This window comes from Hemiscyllium ocellatum, chromosome 25, assembly GCF_020745735.1.
Source record: "Hemiscyllium ocellatum isolate sHemOce1 chromosome 25, sHemOce1.pat.X.cur, whole genome shotgun sequence".
Taxonomy (NCBI): domain Eukaryota; kingdom Metazoa; phylum Chordata; class Chondrichthyes; order Orectolobiformes; family Hemiscylliidae; genus Hemiscyllium; species Hemiscyllium ocellatum.
Window position 1 is genome coordinate 45097629 of NC_083425.1, and position 22998 is coordinate 45120626.

At 39.3% G+C, this 22998-nt stretch overlaps 1 protein-coding gene across 4 annotated transcripts in view; it reads left to right on the plus strand.

The window, feature by feature from the left end:
• Positions 1-22998, plus strand: part of map2k4a (mitogen-activated protein kinase kinase 4a) — a 177213-nt gene that overhangs the window by 27188 nt on the left and 127027 nt on the right. For 2 of the 4 annotated variants that reach the window (XM_060844279.1, XM_060844280.1), the window contains exon 2: positions 17510-17638. The exons of the other annotated variants lie outside the window; for them this stretch is intronic. In XM_060844279.1, the coding sequence (XP_060700262.1) occupies positions 17510-17638 (129 nt within the window). The remainder of the gene's footprint in view (positions 1-17509; positions 17639-22998) is intronic. 4 annotated transcript variants of the gene reach the window in all.

Consider the following 22998-nt stretch of genomic DNA (forward strand, 5'->3'; position numbering starts at 1 on the left):
TTTGGTCACCTTCTCAAAAAACTCTTAAGATTTAGAAGGCGCAGCCTACCCATCACAAAACAGTGTCGACTATCCCTACTCAACATATTCCTTTCTACATGATTATAATTCCTATCTCTTATATCACTTTCCAAAACTTTACCCACATCTGAAGTAAGGTTCACAGCTCTGTAATTTCTGGAGTTGTCTTTTCTCCCCTTGAACAAGTGGACAACATTTGCTATCCTCCAGTCTTCTGGCACTATTCCTCTAGACAATGATGACATAAAGATCAAAGCCAAAGGCTCAGAAATCTCCTCCCTGGCTTCCCAGAGAATCTTCTGATAAATCCCATCTGGCCCAGGGAATTTATCTGTTTTTAGACTTTCCAGAATTGCTAACACCACCTTGTGCACCTCAATCCCATCTGGTCTAGTAGCCTGTATCTAAGTATTCTCCTTGACCACATTATCTTTTCCTCATAGGAATACTGATGAAAAGTAATCATTTTGCACTTCCCCATCTCTAACTCCACACACAACTTCCCATTACTGTGCTTGATTGGCCCTAATCTTAGTCTCTTTTATTCCTGATGTACCTATAGAAAGCCTGAAGATTTTTCTTGATTTATCTGCTAATAACTTCTCATGTCCCCTCCTGATTCTCCTTAGGTCTTTCCTGGCTAACTTGTAACTTCCTAACTGATCCTTCATGTCTTATCCTAACATCAGCCTCCTCCTTCCTCTTGACAGATCCAATTTCTTAGTAAACCACGGCTTCCGTGCTCAGCAGCTTCCTCCCTGCCTGACTGGTACATAGTATCAACCTGGGAAAAATAATTTGCACTGCCAAAAGTTAATTCACTTCATTTTTGTTCTGAAGATGTGGATATACTATACCATTGAGAGTTAAAAACTAGCAGTGGCAGCATCAAGTGTTCTTTAATAAGATGCAGTGTAAATATGTGCTCCAGCTCCTGATAGTTACCTGGAGACACCATAATAGATTTGAATTAGGCCAATCAGTTTAAATTATATTCTGAAAAATACCAAACTCTAATCCAGTTTGAATTTAGTATGTTGGCTACCTTAAAAGCCAGTGACACAATCCGATGCTTTGGGGGTATAAGACCAGGGAAAATTGGACAGTTGACAGGAGAACTGCCCAGTTACCAGCATGTAAAAGATTGCCTGAAAAATAGCTCTCTTAAAAGTACCTTTTATCAATCAGTAACCTGTAAAGCAGAATCCCTGAGAAGAAAAGATGACACTGGAAGATCCAAAGAGAAGAACCGCAAGCTGCCTGGTTTGAGAAGTTTTGTTTTGTAAATGTTAATTGGGAGTTTTATTGAATTAGTACTATAGAAGGGAACGTAAAAGATAGGTTAGAGGAAGGTCTTGTAAATAGTTGTTAATTATTCTCTGTTATACTTAAAGAAATTTAATTTTTATTTTAGATAATTCTTAGCCTCTAGAATTTTCAGATTGCTGAATAAATCTTTTCTGTGTTGCTGGGTTTAAATTGAGCAGGAGAGTTTACCTCAACAATTTTTACATATTATATTACACCTCATTACTGTTCAATCTATCATAATCTATCCTATCTCTCTCACTGTCTCTTTGTAATCTGTTACCTCGTATTCCTATATAACTTTGTATTTTCAGAAAACTTGGGTCCATTGCTCTTAATGTCTTTGGAATCATGAATATAAATTGTAAATAACTAAGAACCAGCAATCAGTTATTTGGCACTCAATTAGTCCCAGCATGCCAACTTGAAGATTGCCTTCTATTCCTATGCTTCTCTCCCTGTCTACTAACCATGCCTCCATCCATGTAAATCTACAATACCACTGCTGAACCTTTATCTTGCATATCAAACCATTTCTGACACCTAACGTCTACCTTTTGAAATTGTGGTAAACCACATTGACTGGGAGAACTGTTGTAGCACGGTGGTGTCACTATTTTTGAGTTGGAAGGCCAGGGTTCAAAGGTGTTTGAAAACTCATCTGAATGTGTTGATTTTAAAAATGTCTACCTGATCCACTGGGTCTTGTGGCATAGTAGAAGTGTTCCTACTTCTGGACCCAAAGGCCCAGATTCACACCCCACCTGCTCAGAGGTATGTCATGACCTGTCTGATCAATTTGATTTTAAAAATATCTGGATCATCATTGAATGAATGGTTTACCTATTGCTACCCTACTGTTTACATCCTCAAAAACCTCTGAATTTGTTGTGCATAGATTCCCTTTTGTAAAACTCCTTTGAATATGTTTGATCGTTGTATGATTTTCTTTGCATTTCGACCTCCTGAATAAATTCCAGCAATTTTATGATCACTGTCACTTGAATAACCATGTTACATTTGCTAATGTTCTAAATCTAGAAAATTGCATCCAACTAATTCTTTAGAAATCTAATATGTAGGTTGTAAGACCCTGTAGATTTGTCAGCTTTTACTTGCTTAAGCTTCTTGAACATTTTTCTCTGCTTGGATTAATTACCTAAAATTAATCACATCTTACAAACCCCTTGGTTATATTCAGTATCTGCTGTGTAAGTTGTCTTCTCCAGTGAAGAGAGACACGTTTACTTCTGTAACTTCCTCATGATTTCTGTTACAAGGCATCCACATTTATTTCTGTTCCTGGTTAATTTTGTTTTTATTTCCTTTTCTATGAATCTTTTGATTGCCTTTTGTTCAATAAAATTCCCAATACTCAGGTTTACCATAATGTATTGCAAACATAGTGAGCCTTTTTTCATTGAATCGTAGAACCAAACACTTTGGAAGAGACCTTTTGGCCCATCTAGTCTCTACTGCCAAAGATATGCTACTCTAGGCCTATAGCTTTGAATGTTATGACACTTCAACAGCTCACCCAAGTACCATTTTTTAAAAAGGTTGAAGTTTTGAACCTCGGTTACCCTCCCAGCCAGTGCATTCCAGACCGCCCCATTACCACCTGGTGAGAAAAGGTATCCTTCATATTCCCCCGTAAAATTCCTGCCTTTCATTTTAAAATTTATGTCCCTTGTTATTAACCCTCTAACTAAGCGGAGCATCTGCTTTCTGTTCACCCTGCCCATGGCCCTCAATCTTATACACATCTATCAGGTCCCCCTTCAATCTTCTCTGCTCCGACTAAAACAGCATGAGCTTATCCAGGCTATCTTTCTGGCTGAAGTGTTCCAGGCCAGACAGTATTCCAGTGAATCTCCTTTTGTGTCACCTCCAGCACAATTGCATCTTTCCTAGAAATGCAGACATTACTCCAAATGTGGCCTAACCAAACTTCTGTACAGCTCCATCATGACTTCCTTGCTCTTATACTCTGTCATGACTGATAAGTACAAGCATACCAAATGCCACCTTAATTGCTGTATTTAATTTGTCCTGGCATCTTTACGGATCTGCGGATAAGCACTCCAACGTTCCTCTCTTCCTCTGAGCCTGCTCGTGTATTGCCACTCATTTAGCACTTCCTTGTCTTGACCGTCCTTTCAAAGTGCATCATCTCACGTTTATTAGTGTTCAGTTACATCTGTCACTGATCTGCCCATCTAACCAATCTGTTTATATCCTCCTGTAATCTAATACCTTCCTCCTCAATGTCAATCTTTGCTGTTTAATCTCATAAATATGGTCAACATTTTTAATAAGCCAAGGATGGATCAATCTTACTGAGCTTTTTGTCATGCCATGTATATTTTTTGAAAAATTGCATTATTTCTTTAACTGTTGCCTATATGTTTGTTTATTGCCAGACTTTATTTGTTGTATTTACGAATAAACATCGCCCTGCTTTTGTACTTGCAGAGCAGTGTCAATTATTCGGACACTCTATTTGAGGTAAATGTTTGGAATTGGAGTTAAGTTTTTTTTAAAAATGTTATTGTTTTTTAAACTGTAGAATCCTTTTTGTCACTTTTGCATAATCAACTCAGTATACACCAATGGCCTTAGCATCTCAGTTAACTTAACATCCATTTATCTAAACATCTGGCTATGTACTTTCCTAATGCTAAATAATTGGACAGTTTTGCACAGAGTAAGTGTGCATGTGATATGATGGCTTTGATTGTTGTGAAACGCAATTTAAGTTCGCACGTTTTGATCAATGAGCTGCTCTTAAATGTGCAATGTTGTTTTCTACAAAATCAATCAACATCTTTATTTTCTAATTTCTTATGTCTCTGGTCTCTATATCTTAATTTTACGTTACTCTTGTTTTCATTATAGCAGTTACTTTCCCCAGTGAAATATTTGCTTAGTTATAAGAATCAGTAGAACAAATTGTGTTTAAAGGTGGTGGTGTGTGTTTGAACAGTACAATGGCTTTTGCTATGCCAGACTTGTTTCTAAGCAGTGAATCAAGCTGGCATCTGCTTCGTTTTACTTCGTTCCTTCCCTCCTCTGTGAGAGAAGAAACTAACTAAATTTGCATAATAAGGATGCAACTGTCTTTTTGCTTTTGGGTATTAGCTCCTACATCGAAAATGACCTATGATTTGAAATCTTTTGATTCAATTTTGCAATGTTTATATATCATAGATTTCATTAATTTTTCAACTGTATAAGTTCTGTGCATGGCATAAATAGAATTCTGATCCATTGTTCTGAAGAATCAACTTCTGTTTGCGAAAACTCATTAGGTTGGTGAACGAGTTAACTTCTGCTCATGAGGCAGCATTTATCCTGGTATCCCACCAAAAGATAAAATGATCCCTGTTATTTTAGTCATGTTATTTTGTCTTTATCAGACTGTGGCAATCTTTATTGTTTTCCGATCAACCTGTTTAGCATTGTTCTTAGACATCACTGGAACAGATGGAACTTGAACCCACACATCTTGGCTCGGAGATAATGCAAAGGACAAACTGTTTAGTCCTTTTATTTTTGGTCCTGAGATGATCAGAAAAGCTACCAATATTGTGTAACAAATTTGTGCTGTTGCCTGATCCTTGTGTAAAGCTCACTTGTGAGTCTGTGGGTGAGTCTGTGATTTGCTGCAGTGCAGTATTGAATTATCTATATAGTTCCAAGAAATAGTGACTTCAGTATTTTGGCTGTAAATAGTAATGTGTTTGTCAGGAAACATGAGTGCAAAGTACTTCAGAAAATTCAGCTAGGACATTCAGAGCTACAAGTGGTTTGGTGTGGTCTACATGTGGTAACTTCAAGACATCAGTGCATTTCCATCTGTAAAATTTCCCCTCTTCCAACACGTGCCGTCAGTAGAAGAGAAAAACATTTCATTGGCCTCAGGAACCTTTTATTGTCTTCTGAGCTGAAAAATAAATGATCAAAGGCTGTTTGTGGAGAGTGTTGCCATGTCTCTGATCTGCCATTTCAGGCATGGGCCACTGAATGAAATTCAGCCATGGGAACAGTGCCCAGTTTATTTTCCCTCTAATGCAGAGGGTAATGAGTGTGCACAAGTTTAGCTCAGCTAGGTCTGTAGAGGGCAAAGCTCAAATTTCGGACCTAAAGATGTTTCATATTGGAAGAGTGAGACTGACCATATGTCAATGCTGCTTAATTTCATCCTTTTTATTACTTCCGAAAGATACACTCGAATACAGTTTTTTGTTTTTGTACCTGTTTTATTGCTGCTCATTCTTTCCTGGAGTCTTTGATTCCTCCCACAGATATAGTTACATAAGTGTTTAGGTTGTTTTCCTGAGGTTTCTCTCACAAGATGCAATTCACACACACCGACTTCTGCAAACAGTTAAAGTTTATTAAAGCCTATACAAGCTAGGTGACCCCTTTGACCATCTTCGCAGTTGTGCAAAGTTGAGTCAGAGGCCCTAACAAAGAAAACGCATCCCCCTTTATACAGGTCAGTTGGTAATGGTGACAGATATTTTGGTTACTCCCTCAGTCACATGCTACTCAAGACAATGCCCAGCCATGTCCTCAGTCACACATTACCCCAGATACAATGATAGGATGAGGCCATCCTCCGAGATGATGTAAATGTAAATGCCCTAATGTTGAGGAATCGTTATGCTGACTAGTTCCTGACTCTCTGATTTCCCAAGACAATGCAGGTGCAACATAACTAGCTTTGGGGAATGGCTATGAAAGCATTTCTAAATGGAAGGCACAGAATGAAAGTTTAATTTAATAACAGGAGAGTAGTAGCAAATGACCTGTCTAAATGTGCTTTCTTGCATGAATGTCATCCCCATCCACTTCCATAACATTCAGTCAGTGCAATGTAACCCTTTTAATATTACATTAATGTCCAGAGAGAGATTCCAATTTAATCTTTTAACATTACATAAGTATGAAACACCTTTTCAGTACTTCAACCAAGTGGCGCATGTTGGTATGCCATTGAACCACAAGGCATAAGTACTAAATCTGATCCTGACCTTGTCTGGCATCAATGTGCCTATTGTGAACCCCCCCCCCCCCCAACACACACACCCACCCCACTTCCAATTAAAATATGTTAGTAATTTTAAAGCTGCTTCTCACTGTCCCTCCTAAGATCAGCATTAGGTATGTAGTAGAAAATTGTCTTGAAAGAAAACAGTAAAATCAGCCTTTTGTTTTGTAGCTTACGCTTTTGGACATTAAAAGGAATTGACAATTTAAATCCAGTTGAACACTAATGATGTACTTTTGAAGGTCATTTGTCTATTTAAAAAATCAGCGTTTACAAGATTTTCAAGGAATGTAATTCCCATGAGCAGCAGAACTTTTTCCTAGAGGAAAATAAGACAGCTTCAAAATCGTGAAATTTTGGCCCATGATGTCACATCTCTGGATGTCCCACCGTTTCAACTTGTTAATGTCTGACCAGGAAGGATGACCAAAATATTGGTGAAATAAATGGATTGTGATAAGATTTTTAAAAGTGAAAGTTGGAAAGCTGACAAGTTTACAAGGCAATGACTGAAGCTATTATAACCAGTGAAGGGGAGTGCGCAAAAATCAAGTCCGTTAAGTCAACTGTTTGTTTAGGTAGTATGGGCTCAAAGGTGAAAAGACAGATGGACAGAGATGAAAGGCAAGGATAATGATTGTTGGAAAGGACACTTGCAAACATTTACATGTTGGACAAGTACAGCTTGGTTTGCACAAGTGCCTTGGGAAGTTTAGAAGTCTGCTAATGCTAAGCAAAGGTGGAGGCTCAAACTGTACTAACTTGAGCCTGTGATAAATGGTGGATCAGACCAGGCAATAGAAGGGAGTGCCCAAGAGCAGAAATTACAGACCTAGAAGATTAGTTTAGGTTAGATTGACTTGTTGGGCCGAAGGGCCTGTTTCCCCATAAGTCCACACCGACCCTCCGAAGAGCAACCCACCCAGACCCATTTGCCTACATTTACCCCTTCACCTAACACCAAGGGCAATTTAGCATGGGCAATTCACCTAACCTGCACATTTTTGGACTATGGGAGGAAACCAGAGCACCCAGAGGAAACCCACACAGACACTGGGAGAATGTGCATACTCCACACAGACAGTTGTCTGAGGCGGGAATTGAACCCAGGTCTCTGGCAGTGAGGCAGCAGTACTAACCACTGTCCCACCGTGCCGCCCTTAACCTGAGATGAGGATGAATTATGGATATTGGGTTGGTGAGGAAGTTTTTAAATGTGAGCCATTTGATCACTGTCATGGATGTTATCCACAGTTTTTAAAAGATTAATATGCTTCCTAAGACAGTTGGTAAACCGTGCTGCCACAAATCTGACTTCAGGGTCCATTGTCTGTTTGGTTTCTTCCCTTTACCTCTTGCAGCCTAGGAAAGCTTAATATAGTGCCAAGAGCATTTAGTATTTTGCCATGAGCAGAAACTTGCTGATCTATTCAGAAAATATGTAATGCCAATTATAATTGCATTTCCTCCTTGGGCAGAATAGACCCCCCTCCCCCCGCAACCCCAAACACCAAACTCCTGTCCTTTTATGAAGCTTTATGCAAGCAGCAAGTAAGAATCTTTAACCTTTTTAAGGAGGACACAGAAAAGGCTCTCCTCTGTCCTACATGGTTTTAGAATGTATAAAATTGGTGAGCATTTGACACAGTCTGCATAAGACCTTCCATTCTTAAAGTAAATCAGAGTGCTGCATTGCAGTTTTTTGCCAACAAATGGATTCTATTTATATATAGTCAACTGATGTCCCTACTGGTAGAAAGTGATGCTGTCAAAAAAAGTCACAAGGCCTAACCTTTAAATTTAGCAATACTTTTGCATTGAATTCTGAACCAAAGCCCATCAATACTGATTTTTAAAAAAAAATTTCTTTCAAAATATGGTAACTTGTAAGATCTCACTATATCCCAAACATTAAATGAAGCGAGATTGCATCATGTGAAATGCTGATGCTTAAACTTTGTAATTTTTTTGTAATGATGCTTTGTAATTCTTACCAGTACCCAGCAAAATGTGAACTTAATACTATTTTTCTATTTAAAGTTTCTGTTTCCTGGAAGGCAATAGTGGTTAGTATTTTAAAGCGCAGCCTATTTGTATTTTCCAACTTTTACCCTGACTGGGCATAATGGGGAGCACTGGGAGACAGTATGTCACAATGCAAAATAACAGTATGCCATTGTCCGTTTAATACCGACATATATGATTATTGTATTTATTGATTGATGAAATTTGATTACTAAATCGGTTTTCCACCACAAAGGAAATTAAATTTCAACAAACAATAAAACTGCTCAAACATCGGACTTGAGGATATAGCAGGGCATTTCTAAAATCTAAATTCAACCAGTCAAAGTCAGCATGGTTTTATGAAAGGAAAATTGCGTTCATGTTAGCTATTGTCTGCATTTTCCTTTTCAAAAAAAACTCCAGTGTGAATAAAGGGGAGCCTATGAAGGTGCTGTACTTAGATTTCCAGAAGACATTTGGCAATATGCCACATAAGGGGCTATGATGTACAGTAAGAGCTCATGATGTACTGGCTAACACAATAGTGACATTAGACAGTTGTTTAGTGGCGTTAAGAACAAACATAAATCAGTAATTTTCAAATTGGCAAGATGTGACGAATACCACAAATATCAGTGCTGCAGCCTCAACTGGTTATAATTTTATATTAATAACTTGGATGAAAGAATCAACTGTATGGTTGAACTGTATAGTTACTACAAAAGTAGGAAAGTTGTTAAGAGAATCTATTTCCTTTCGCAGTTTCCTTACGTAATAGGCAAAATTTTGGAATCAAGGATTATGGAGATAAGGCAGGAACAGGATACTGATTAAGGATGATCAAACCATGATCATATTGAATGGTGGTGCAGGCTCGAAGGGCAGAATGACCTACTCCTGCACCTATAGTACATTTTTATAGACAATCAGGCAGGAAAATATGAAATTCTACACTTTGCCAGGAATAGAACAATATAAATGAAGTGTGATTGCTGAACTCTAGTTCAGAGGGATTTCAGCGCCCTTGTACAGGCAGCCCAGGTTACAAATGCGTTCTGCACTTGTGTCCATTTGTAAATCTGATTTAAAACAGGCCTGACAGCAATACAATACCATACAAACTAACCAATCATAAGTATGAGAAAATGTTAGCCTGCTGAATCTTTAAAATTAATATGGGATCTCATTCATAAGTATGAGCATTCATAAGTTGGGAGCCAACATTCATAAAATGGGGACGACCTATAAGTCTATCACACAAACTGAGTATGTATAGTAAGTAATAAACTGAATGGTGTTTATTTTTCAATAATGGAAATAGAAAATAAAAGTAGATATATCACATTGCAATTGTATCGAGACTGCATCTGGAATACTTGTATATCTTTGCTCTCCTTGGTTAAGAAAAGATGTAATTGCATTAGAGGCAGTTGAGAGAATATTTACTCAACCCATAGCTGGGTTACGAGGAACAGTTGAACAAGCTCCCTTCTATCTATTGCACTGGGGTAGAATAAGAGGGAATCTTATTGAGGCATATAGGATCCTGTGAGGACTTGACGAGGTGAATGCTGGAAGGATGCTTTTGGGAAACAAGTGCTCAGACACTTTTTAAAGATAAGAGGTCTTCCATTGGAACCAAATAAGAAATTTAGTCTGAGTGGGTTAAAAATCTTTTAAAATTCTTTCAGAGCATGTTGAGACAGAGTCATTAAATGCATTGAAGGCAGAGGTAGATTTCTGTCTAATAAGGGAGTGACAAGATTTTCAGAGCAGGTTGAAATGTGGAGTTGAGGCTCTGGTCATATCAGCTATGATCTTTTTGAACAACAAAGCAGACTTAAAGGGGCAAATGATCTATTCCTGCCCCAAATTAAGCATTATTTGCTACCCGGTGTTTTGCCATTCTTTAGCTTTTTTGGGATGTTTTTCTCTGGTATTAACCAGAATGCTCAAGAGGAAGGGAGATTCAGCTTATGACACTTTGTTGTTGATAAAATTTTGTGTATTAGAATTCTCATGGTTAATATTTCGTTCATTTTAAAGAGATTATTCTGATTTTTTTTGGGAAAAAAAACTGTACCTCCTTGCAACTATCCTGCTCCAGTTAGGAGGTTGAGGTGTATGTATCTGCGTAATTACTACTTAAAGTGAAATAGATTTATGACCACTTAGCCCAAAGACTTAGCCTAATTTTTTCAATCACTTTTACTGGGATCAAGCCTGAACAAATAATATTCCAAAACTGTCGCCCATCATGTAATAAACATGAGTTATCAAAGAGTAGAAATGAATTCAGTAATGCAGTTTTAGAAGGGACATTAAAATTGTAATTTGCTAAGTTTCAAAGGACAGTATACTAAAGGTAATCTGATGGGCAAGTTGTTGGAGGGAATCCTGAAGCACAGGATTTACATTTATTTGGAAAGGTTAGGACTGCTCAGGGATAGTCAACATGGCTTTGTGTGTGGGAAATCATGTCTCATAAACTTGATTGAGTTTCTTGAAGAAGTAACAAAGATGACTGATGAGCAGTGGAGGTAATCTATATGTACTTCAGTAAGTATTTCACAGGGTTCCTCATGGTAGATTAGTTAGCAAGGTTAGATCACACGTAATAGAGGGAGAACTAGCCATTTGGATACAGAACTGTCTCAAAGGTAGAAGACCGAGGATGGTGGTGGTGGGTTGCTTTTCAGACTGGAGGCCTGTGCTCAGTGTGTTTCATAAGGATTGGTGCTGGGTCCACTGCTTTTCTTCATTAGTATAAATGATTTGGATGTGAACATAGGAGGCATAGTTAGTAAGTTTGCAGATGACACCAAAGTTAGAAGTGTGGTGGACAATGAAGAAGGTTGCCGCAGTACAACAGGATCTTGATTAGATGGGCCAATGGACTGAGGAGTGACAGATGGAATTTAATTTAGATAAATGTGAGGTTCTACATTTTTGGAAAGGCAAATCACAGCAGGATTTATACACCTTACTGGTAAGGTCCTGGGGAGAGTTGTTGAACAAAGACCTTGAAGTACAGGTTAATAGTTCCTTGAAAGTGGATAGGATAGTGAACAAGGCTTTTGGTATGCTTTCCTTTTTATTGGTCAGAGCATTGAGTATAGGAGTTGGGAGGTCATGTTGTGGCTGTTCAGGATATGGTTATGCTACTATTGGAATATTGCATTCAGTTCTGGTCTCCCTGCTATAGGAAGGATGTTGCAAAACTTGAAAGGATTCAGAGAAGATTTACAAGGATGTTGATAGCATTGGAGAGTTTTAGCTGTAGAGAGAGGCTGAATAGACTGGGGCTGTTTTCCCTGGAGCATTGGAGGCTGAGGGTCACCTGACAGGTTTATAAATCATAAAGGGGACGGGCAAGGTCTTATCCTTGGGTTAGATGAGCCCAAAACTAAAGAGCATAGCTTTAGGTTGCAAGACGAAAGATTTAAACGGATCTAAAGGGCACCTTTTTCATGCAGAGGATGGTGCATGTTTGGAATGAGCTGCCAGAGGAAGTGGGGGAAGCTGGTACAATTACAACACTTAAAAGGCATCTGGATGGGAATATGAATAGGAAGGGTTTAGCAGGATAAGGGCCAAATGCTGGCAAGATTAGATTTATTTAGGATATCTGGTCGACATGGGCAAGTTGGAACAACAGACTGAAGTGTCTGTTTCCATGCTGTACATCTGACTTTGACTCTCTGTACACCTTGTGGAATGTTTGCAAATATTTGGCAAAGGATCACTGATCTTAAGCCTAAACATGCAGTGTTGAGCAAAGAAAGATCAGACCATTCTGTGGTTTACTGTTTCAGTTTGACTCTGTCTGACCTGAATTTCTGTTTTGTCTTATTGAAACAGAAACTAGACTAGTTTAGGCTTTGACTGCATCAGTAGCAACAATGAGTTTTTTTTTGTGGAATGCGGGCATTGATACCGAGCCAGCATTTACTGCCAGTCCTGAGTTCCCTTTGGGAAGGTGGTAGTGAGTGGCCACCTTGAGCAGCTGCAGTCCACATACTGTGATTGAGACACCATGCTGTTAGGATGGGAATTCCATATTTTGACCCAGCAACAACGAGAGAACTGTGGTATATTTTGAAGTCAGGATGGTGAGTGCCTTGGAGGGGAATTTGCAGGTGGTAGTGTTCTCATTTATCTGCTGCCCTTGTCCTTCTAGATGGAAGTGGTGGTGGGTTTGGAAGGTGCTGTCTGAGGATGTTTGGTGGATTTCTGCAGTACACATTGGCACCTCCATATCATGCTCAGTAGCAGCAATGTTGGACTGGGGGTGGACAAAGATAAAAATCACGCATCCGGTGATAGTCCAACAGGTTTAATTAGAAGGTCAAGCTTTCGGAGCACTGCACCTCCTTCAGCTAGCTAATGGGCAGGGTCATAGGACACAGAATTTATAGTAAAAGATCATAGTGTCATACAACTAATACAATATATTGAGCAAACCTAGATTACTGTTAAGTCTTAATCACTTACAATGGGGTTGCACGTTTCAATTCACTAAATGTAAATCCCAGAACAACTATCATGTCACATTCCTGAGATAACTTAAGATACCCATGAGGATAGTCTCAACTGGGATCTTGGGTTCATGTCACACTACACTATACACTTCTCACACACTTAAACACATACTCTTACACACTATCACACTCTCATACTTATTCCTTTTCTTCTCCACCTCCCTCCCACACATGCGCGCACACTCTTCCCCTCTGTCTCTCGCACACATGCACATGCAGATACACGTATGAAACTTGGGAGTAAATTTGCATTTGCAGATACATTCTATTTTGTTCAAAAAGTGCACAAGGGCTTACTTTTGGTGGGACAGAAAATATCCAGGGATGGTGATGGTATCTGGGACATTGCCTGTAAGGTATGATTCTGAATGTGTGACTGTGTCAGACTATTGCATGACTACTGAAAGTGTGTTGCTGGTCAAAGCACAGCAGGTCAGGCAGCATCCAAGGAACAGGAAATTCGATGTTTCGGGCCAGAGCCCTTCATCAGGAAAAGTCTGATGAAACAGCTCTCCTAATTTAGCACTAGCCCCTAGATGTTAATAAGGAGGACTTTGCAGGTTTGACAAGGCTGCTTCTGCAGTTTTCTTTACTCGTGCCTAAGTCAATGCCAGGTAGTCTGTCTGGTTTCAGTTCTTCGTTGAGATTTCATAACGGTTGGTAAAACTGAGTGGCTTTCTCAGTGAGCAGTTGAGTCAATCACTGCTGTGGATTTAGAGTCGCACGTAGGTCAGACCAGGTGAGGATGGCATATTTCCTTCTCTGAAGAACATGACTGAGCAACATGGGTTTTTCCAGCAATCGACAATGGTTTCATGGTCATCAGTAGATTTTTAATTCGTTTTGTTTTAGATTTGATTTTCAGATTGAACCGTCTGCTGTGGTGGGATTTGTGCTTGTCCCCAGAACGTGAGCTGAGTTTCTCAATTAATAGTTGAGTGATAATACTTAGACTATCACCAGCTCCACACGTTGTACGATGTAACAATATTTTCTGCAATTCTAGAGCCTGCTGCTATAAGTTATGCATTGCTAAATTTTGGTCTTAAACTTCTCCATGTTTCCTTATAGCTGACCTTACTGATGATTTTTCTCTCTATTGGGCATATGCTTTTTAACTTTACTTTTTACTTCAATGCATGATTGTCTTTCCACTTGCACCGCTTTTAGAGCCAGACTTTCTGTTTCAACTGATGAATCTAGATTATAGTCAGCAAGTGAAAAGCAAGAGCCCAATTGACAAAGAGGATTGATGAGGGCAGAGCAGTTGATGTGATCTATATGGACTTCAGTAAGGCGTTCGACAAGGTTCCCCATGGGAGATTGATTAGCAAGGTTATATCTCAGAATACAGGGAGAACTAGCCATTTGGATACAGAATTGGCTCAAAGCTAGAAGACAGAGGGTGGTGGTGGAGGGTTGGTTTTCAGACTGGAGGCCTGTGACCAGTGGAGTGCCACAAGGGTCAGTGCTGGGTCCTCTACATTTTGTTGTTTTATATAAATGATTTGGATGGGAATGTGGGAGGTATATTTAGTAAGTTTGCAGATGACACCAAAATTGGTGGTGTAGTGGACAGCGAAGAAGGTTATCTCAGAGTATAATAGGATCTTGATCAGAATGGCCAATAAGCTGACGAGTGGCATATGGAGTTTAATTTAGACAAATGCGAAGTGCTGCATTTGGGAAAGCAAATCTTAGCAGGACCTATACACTTAATGGTAACCTCCTAGGGAGTGTTGCTGAATAAAGACCTTGGAGTGAAGGTTCATAGTTCCTTGAAAGTAGAATCGCAGGTAGATAGGATAGTGAAGAAGGCTGAAAAATGTGTTGCTGGAAAAGCACAGCAGGTCAGGCAGCATCCAAGGAACAGGAAAATTTGACGTTTCGGGCATAAGCCGCCCTCATTCCTGAAGAAAGGCTTATGTCTGAAATGTCTATTCTCCTCCTTGGATGCTGCCTGACCTGCTGTGCTTTTCCAGCAACACATTTTTCAGCTCTGATCTCCAGCATCTGCAGTCCTCACTTTCTCCTAGTGAAGATGACATTTGGTATGTTTTCTTTTATTAGTCAGAATATTGAGTACAGGAGTTGGGAGGTAATGTTGCAGGTGTATAGGACATTGGTTAGGCCACTTCCGGAATATTGCTTGCAATTCTGGTCTCCTTCCTATTGGGAGGATGTTGTGAAACTTGAAATGGTTAAGAAAAGATTTACAAGGATGTTGCCAGGGATGGAGGATTTGAGCTACAGGGAGAGGCTGAATAGACTGGCTGTTTTCCCTCGAACGCGGAGGCTGAGGGGTGACTTTATAGAGATTTATAAAATCACAAGGGGCATGGATGGGATAAGTATGCAGGGGAGTCCAGAACTAGAGGGCGTAGGTTGAGGGTGAGAGGGGAAAGATATAAAAGAGACCTATGGGGTAACTTTTTTCATGCAGAGGGTAGTACATGTATGGGATGAGCTGCCAGAGGAAGTGGTGGAGACTAGTACGATTTTAACATTTTAAAAGGCATCTAGATGGGTATATAAATAGGAAGGTTTAGAGGGATATTGACTCTGTGCTGGCAGGTGGGACTAGATTGGGTTGGGATATCTGGTCAGCATGGGCAAGTTGAACCGGAGGGTCTGTTTCCGTGCTGTACATCTGTGACTTGCATGTTCCCTTGCAACTCAGTCCTCCATTGCTTTGGGCCAGTCTTTTATTGCTGTTCTCTGCCTTCAGATTTTGAAAGGCTTCCTTTTGACTTGCTAGAGAAATTTGACAATAATAGTTGAATTGCAGTGAAATCAGAGCTTCAGATTTCCAGCATCTGTGGTGCTTTGTTTTCTTTGTTTATTTTAGAGTTTAACTTTACCATTCAGTGCATTGGGAGATATTGGCTTTTTTTCTTCCATGAATTAAGCCAACTATCTAAAACTTTTACCTATTAAGTTATATCTTGACAGTAAATAAATGCCAAAGCATAAGCAAAGAATTGATTTGTTCAACATGGATGTGATGTCAGTGGCAAAGTACTTTCTCAAACCATATGCTGATAAGAATTTCATCTAGTATGAATAAACTAATTTATATTATTATTAAAGTTTGATGTCAGTTAAAATAAAAGGCTGTGATTTGTCAGCCTGTTGAAACTGTGAAATGAGGTCGGTTTGCTGAAGATAGAAAAGTTGGGATACTTTTCCTAACTTTTGCTGAAATATATTTGCATAACTAATTGCAAGGAAAACTATCATATTCTTTGGATATCCTTAAGCATGGTGCTTTATGAACTCCTATTTTAAAACTACCTCGGTGTCCTCTTGATAGGAGTTTTCATGCAAAGTGTTTAAACAAGTTAAGTTTAAAGGAACTTTGAGACCTTAAGACTCTTTAAAGTCAAATGCCTCCTTTGCATCCATGGTTAACAATGCAGAAATAAACTTTTGCTTTCCAAAAGAGATCCAGAGTTGCGTGACTGGTTTTAACTTCCTGGCAAAACTGTTCCATTTCAATTGGAATAGCAACTCTACAAACACACTGCTTCAGTGGCACGCAAAGGTCAGTCTGTTAAAGTCAGATAATCTTGCCACAAGAACATAATATTGTATCTTTTTTAATGTAGAAAACATCTCAGGATACTTCAGAGGCACAAACAAATCTTAGAACCAACACTGTGAAGTCCAGGAGGGGTAAATAAAATCTGGAAATCTAATCTTAAAGATGGATTTAAAGGGTATTATGGTGTGCCAAAGGTGGTATCAGAAAGTGCAATCTGCTTGGTTGAAGGCATGTGGAGTAAATAATGCACTGAAGTGTATGTGGGGTGTGTATGGAGAATGGTTATGATGCACCATCTTAGGTTGCAGTCAGAGGAGCATAAAACTTGATGGGTGTGGATCTGGAAGATGTTACAGATAGGTTGGCTGCAGTGGATAAGACGCTGGCTAGAACAGTAGTGATTCAATTGAGTTAATAGCTGGGAAGAAAATAGGTGATGCATAAAAATATTTGCACATTCATCTCGGAAAGGAAGGTGGTGTGGAACATTTGGTGTGGCAGTCTTATGGGCTTTTACAACATTATCCATTAAAATATTTACCAATTATTGATATGAGATGTATGTGATTTTACCTTTACTGGTTTTGTGGTTTGCTAATTTGGGTAGGATCTGTACCATATTACACCACCCCGCCCCTCCTGCCATAAGTGACCATAGGGTTCATAATTTTTTAAAAAGGTAAATTACTCTTTGAATATGTCAGTCATCTGGTAAGTTCAGATTTTCCCCATGTCACAAATATAACTAGGGCCACAGAGATCCACTGGGGCTTTCAGATGTCTTCTTTGAAGAGAACATTGCATCATCCCATTGTATGAATCTCTTAATCTCTATTTTGTATTTGACCCACAATATCATCAGTGAGTTTTTTTAAATCAGTAAGATTCAGAGTTGTTAATTATTGTGTCAATGTATGCAAAAAAAAAAATTCCTTGCTGGTCTGTATTCTCTACAAAGTACCCTGTTTCTTTCTTTGGAGGGTAAAATTGCCCCATCTATTACATGTTTTTATTGTGTTTTTTTTTAAACAGAATTGAAACACAGAAATCTCAAACAGAAGCCCTTCCTCAGTCCAGACCAAGATCCAGAGGGGAGGAGGGTGGGCAAGTTGGTTTGTGGAGGAGAACTTCACTCAAAAAATGAGGACTACTACACTTTTGGTTAGTGACCTATGTTACTTTGCTGCTGATTGCCCTGCCCCATCTATCCTTGGCCGGTTGAGTCTGTCAGAATAAATTGGTGTAATGTAATGTGTATCTGAGTGGACATTCACCATCGTCACCTCCCACTCCTGGGAATTCCCATCAAACTATGCATTATTATTTAATAAGCCTAGGCTATCTTTAAATAAAAGAATACTTTCTAGCTGCCTTTGGGTATGTTTCTATTGGTAAGCATAAGGGCAACCCAAAGGTGCTCTTATGGCAAAATGGTAATGTCTCTACCTGAAAGTCTGAGTTCAAGGCCTCCCTGTGCCAGATATGTCATGACATACAATTGAACAGGTTGATTTAAAATAACTAAGGACATCGTATTCCTCTGGTTAGTCATCAGTTAATGATACTGGAACTGTAGGTAAAATTGCGGATCTCTGGAGGTTTCGTTGGAACCAGTGTCAAGACATTTTTGTGTTTATGGATGTAGGAATCTTGGCACTTGTGGATCTTAACTGAGGTTTTTCTTCAGATAATAGCAACTGTTGCAGCCTTTGCGCCAGAGTTACCTATGTTTCTGGAGTTTGCAAAGCTGAACGTGCTGTTGAACAGGCTGTTTGATTTATTCAGTGTGCTTGTGCGCGTTTGGCCATTGTTGTATGACAGACTAGAATATATGTTCTGCACACTGTGTGCATTCGCACCACACTTTTGTGAGGTGGAGGGAGAATACTTTCAAAGGCTAATGCAATGTTGATCTCTTAAGTAGGTTAGAATAAAAAGGAGTGACAGTGACCTGAGACTTGGTTATTATTTATCTTGAGGAGAAAGTGAGGACTGCAGATGCTGGAGATCAGAGCTGAAAATGTGTTACTAGAAAAGCGCAGCAGGTCAGGCAGCGTCCAAAGAGCAGGAGAATTGACGTTTCGGGCTGAGCCCTTCAGGGCTTTTCCAGCTGTGCTTTTCCAGCAACACATTTTCAGCTATTATTTATTTTGAGTACAGTGTCCGGATCTCAGCTAGTGCAATATATTGTCTTTTGGAGGAATTGCCTTTCAGATTCACAAAACTGTGGGCGTTAAAGGATTATAAATCATGTCACAACTGAACAGGGAAGAAAGGACTAATGGTCATGTGTTACTGTTCCAAATGCAGTCATAAAATGTGTAAACATTCCAATGAGACAAAAATGACCAATTTAGCTGGCTGCTGCCCGGGATAAAAGTAGTTCACACCAGGTTTCATCATTTAACAGAAAATATTTCTGTTTGTTGTAATGCTTTACCTTGGCAGAACACTTCAAAATATACCACTTCAGAAGCCACAAATGTGTACACATTCTTCATCACACCTGAAATTGACAAAGGACAAACAACATAACACTCATTATAGGTGGAAAAACTATATAGACAGGCTAAACAAACTTGTCCAGACTAAAAGGCAGAAAGTTATTTTCTCTAAGCCCTTCTGATTTAACCAATAATGTCTATAGGGTGATGGCTGTTCAATTTGATGGTTAATCATGTTGAACTAGATGTTGTCTTGTTTCAGAATGCGCTCTCAAGCTTTCTTGTTTTTTTTTTGGCTTGCCTTCACATGAAAAGAGAGAGAGATAAACACTTCCTGTTTGCAGTATTGGGCATTTCTCACCCTCTACCTTTTGGCACGCAAACCTTTTTAACCGTGCAGCTCAACCAATCAGAAGGCTGGTGTCAGGCAAAACTTAAATTCAAAAGACCCCCTGTGGCTCTCAGTCTCGAATTTTCCTTTGGTGCTTCAAACAGCAACATTGCATTGCACAACTGAAGGAATATGGTTTTCAAATTACAGACCTCTCTAGTATTTCAATTATAGCATTTCAGCTTTTCTCCTCCAGGAATAAAAAAGTGTTTGCTTGCAATTGTGAAAACTGCTTCAGTGAAGGAGCTGATGAGATAAATGAAGGACAACAACTTTTTGTAGTGGGAGAGTACAGAATAGGGGGACAAAACTGTGTGGCCTGGCTTGAATTGCATGATGTTAGGGGTTGTATTTTTAAGTATGTAAGTTAGCTCACTGAGCTTGAAAGTTTGTTTTCAGACATTTTGTTACTACACTAGGTAACATTGTCAGTGAGAGTTGTATTCTTTGCACAAAGAATAGTGGGAATCTGGAGCAGTTTTCCCTCTAAAGCTTTTTGATGGTAGGTAAAGTGAAAATTTCAAAATCGAAGTTTGCTAAATGTTTGATATGTGAATGTGGTAAAAATTACAGAAGATAGATGGGTTCAAGTAATAGATCAAGTATGGTCTAAGGGAATAGCAGGCCCAAAGGATTGACACTCTGTTTCCATTTGCAGTTCCCAACTTAGGCGCACTTTTACGTGGGATCTTGTCCCATTGTACATAATTTTAAGGATCCAACATGCAAACATTTGCTTGTATTCACAAATGGCTGTTTTATATTGTACTGTATTATGTTCTGATCTGCGTGTAAATTGACTTAGGAGCGTACTCCGGAATAGAGCCATTTTGTAACTTGGGGACTGACTGTACACTTTCTTTCCTGAAAAGATAGGAAGGCAAAATTGCATTGTCTTAATTGCGTGATGTAATTTTTCTGCACAAGGTTCTTGTGGGATGGGTGTGTGTGTCTGAGAGCAGGTTTGCGTGTGTGAGAAGGTCTGCATGATATGTGTGTGTGTGTGCGTGCGTGTGTGCGCGCGCACACAAGTGAGAGTATATAGTGTAGTGGGGTCACCTGTAGTATGACATGAACCCCCAAGTCCAGGTTGAGGCCTCCTCATTGGTTTTGAATTTGGCTATCAGCCTCTGCTCAGCCACTCTGCGTTGTTGTGCATCTTGAAGTCTGCCTTGCAGGTGGTCACCTGAAGATCTGAGGCCAAATGTTCCTGACTGCTAAAGTGTTCCCTGACAGGGAGGGAACATCCCTTTCTGGCGATTGTTGCATGGTGTCTATTCATCCATTGTCGTAGTGTCTGCTTGATCTCCTCAATGTACCATGCCTCAGGGCATCCTTGCTTGCAGCGTTGGAGGTAGACAACATTGGCTGAGTCGCTTGAGTACCTAACATGTACATTGTGGGGTGGTGTCCCCACGTGTAATGGTAGTATCCATGTCGACACTAATACATCTTGCAGTGGTTGCCATAACAGGGTTGTATGGTGTTGTGGCCAATGTTGTCCTGAAGGCTAGGCAGTTTACTGCAAACAATGGTCTGTTTAAGGTTCGGCGGTTTTTTTAAAGGCGAGAAGTGGACTCCATTCTGTTTTGTTCAAAAAGCACACAATCTGCAGATAGTCAATCCATGTAACATTTTATAAATTTCTACTTTGGAAATAGAACCAGTTTGGCTCAGGATTGGGATACAGACAGACTTCTAACCTCAGTTTTAATGCATTGTCTGAGTTAAGATGTCACTTTTTTTATATAAAACCTTAAGTTACTTAGAGAATGTGACTTGAAAGAAGTTCTGGGGATTTACATATTAATGAACCAAACCCTGCAACCCATTCTAAAAGATGAAAGACTTAACAGTAATCTAGGTTTGTTCAATATGTTTTAGTTGCATGGCACTGTGATCTTTTTGTTATAAATTCTGTGTTTTACGATCCTGCTCCACAGCTACCTGATGAAGGAGCAGTGGTATGAAAGCTAGTTCTTCCTAATAACCTATTGGACTATAACCTGGTGTTGTGATTTTTAACTTTGTCCTTTTGAGTTTGAAATATGAAGATCCAGACATTAGACATCTACCACCAGCTTAGTAACGATGCAAAGTAAAAATTGCTTTCATGAATATGCACTATTAAAGGAATTCTGCTCACTGCATTTCTTGCTGGGAAAGTTTTATAGGGTTTACCAATATTCTCTTTCAATTCCTAAAATATTGAAACTTGCCTGAATTTTGTTTCTTTCCATTATGATGGTATTGACTGTTGTTGAGGATTACTAAGGGACAACACTGAGTAAGCTATTTATATACGGGGGTCAGAAATTTTCTTTAAAGAAGTTACACCTTTTTGGAAAAGTAGACAGGTACTGGAATGTGGTGTGCAGTAGGCGTGTGTTCCTGCATTCTATGAGTGCCTGTTTATTTTTAAAGATGTGCTGATATTGCAGCCTACATGTAATCAAATGTCAGGAAGCGAAGTTGGTCAGCAAGTTTTATTTTTGCTGCACACTGTAGCACTTAAGTGGCATTTGTCCTGAAGTTTAAATTCCTATAGTTACAGTAAGAACCACTGATAATGAATTTTCTTTTCATGTAGGATCTGTTATTTGCTTGATGCTGTGCTAGACCTTGTTTTGTGCTTCCATCTGCTTGATTGTCAAGTGTTTATGGTCAGTTTAAGCTGAACACATCTGGTTTGTCAGCTTAAAATCAAGTAACATTGCCACATTTTTAAAAATGTGGCATTTCTCTACTGTAGAATTTGGGTGTGGGTTGTTGCATTGGAAAAAAATGAAAACATAAAGTTGATCAGTGCAAATGATATTTTGATTTGTGTGGCATAGCACTTTATAAAATGTCTTTAATTCTACAAAGACTCAGAACTAATTTATAAAGCAGAACTGCGTGTACTGACGGACATTTAAAAGTAATTTTCCAAGCTTATTTTAAAGAAGTCTAGTCTTCATATTCATTATTTGCAATGAAAATATGAGCATTTGAAATTAATTTTCTTGCATTGAAAGATTAGAAGGCTATGGTTTAGAATGGAAGGAGGGTAAATGGGATGGAGTAAATAGGTGGAGATAGATCCCAGAGAGACAGAGAAAAACTGTTTTGCAGACAAAGGAATGAATGGGTAAAGCTCATCCTGGAAGAAGCAGTAGCTGCTAATGGGGACTATTAGTGGTTGACACCGGGTTGTTTGTGATACCAGCCCATGTGATGACAAGTCAAAGAGTGTGTTATGGAAAAGCACAGCCAGTCAGGCAGTATGCGAGGAGCAGGAGAATCAACGTTTCAGGCATAAGTCCTGACAAGGCCTGGTGTGTAGGGGACTTTGGGTAAGGAGGGCACAGGTGAAGGTATAAGGACCTTGAGTCTGAAAGACTGCAGGGTTCCCAAATTGTGAAGTGCTGTTCTACCAGCTTGCACTGAGCTTTGCTCAAGCATTGCAGCAAGTCCAAGACAAATGTTTGCCAGGGAACGCAGTGTTAAAGCAGCAGGCAGCTGAAGCTCAGGGTCGTTTCTGTGGATAGAACAGGGGTGTTCAACAAAGAGGTTGTCCAGTCTCTGCTTCGTCTCCCCAATGTGAGCAGTGAATATCTCAGATTAGATAGAGTAAAGTGCATAACTTGTTGCTTCCAGATGAAGCAACAATTTACCTGCAGTTCACTCAATCTTGTCAACTGTAA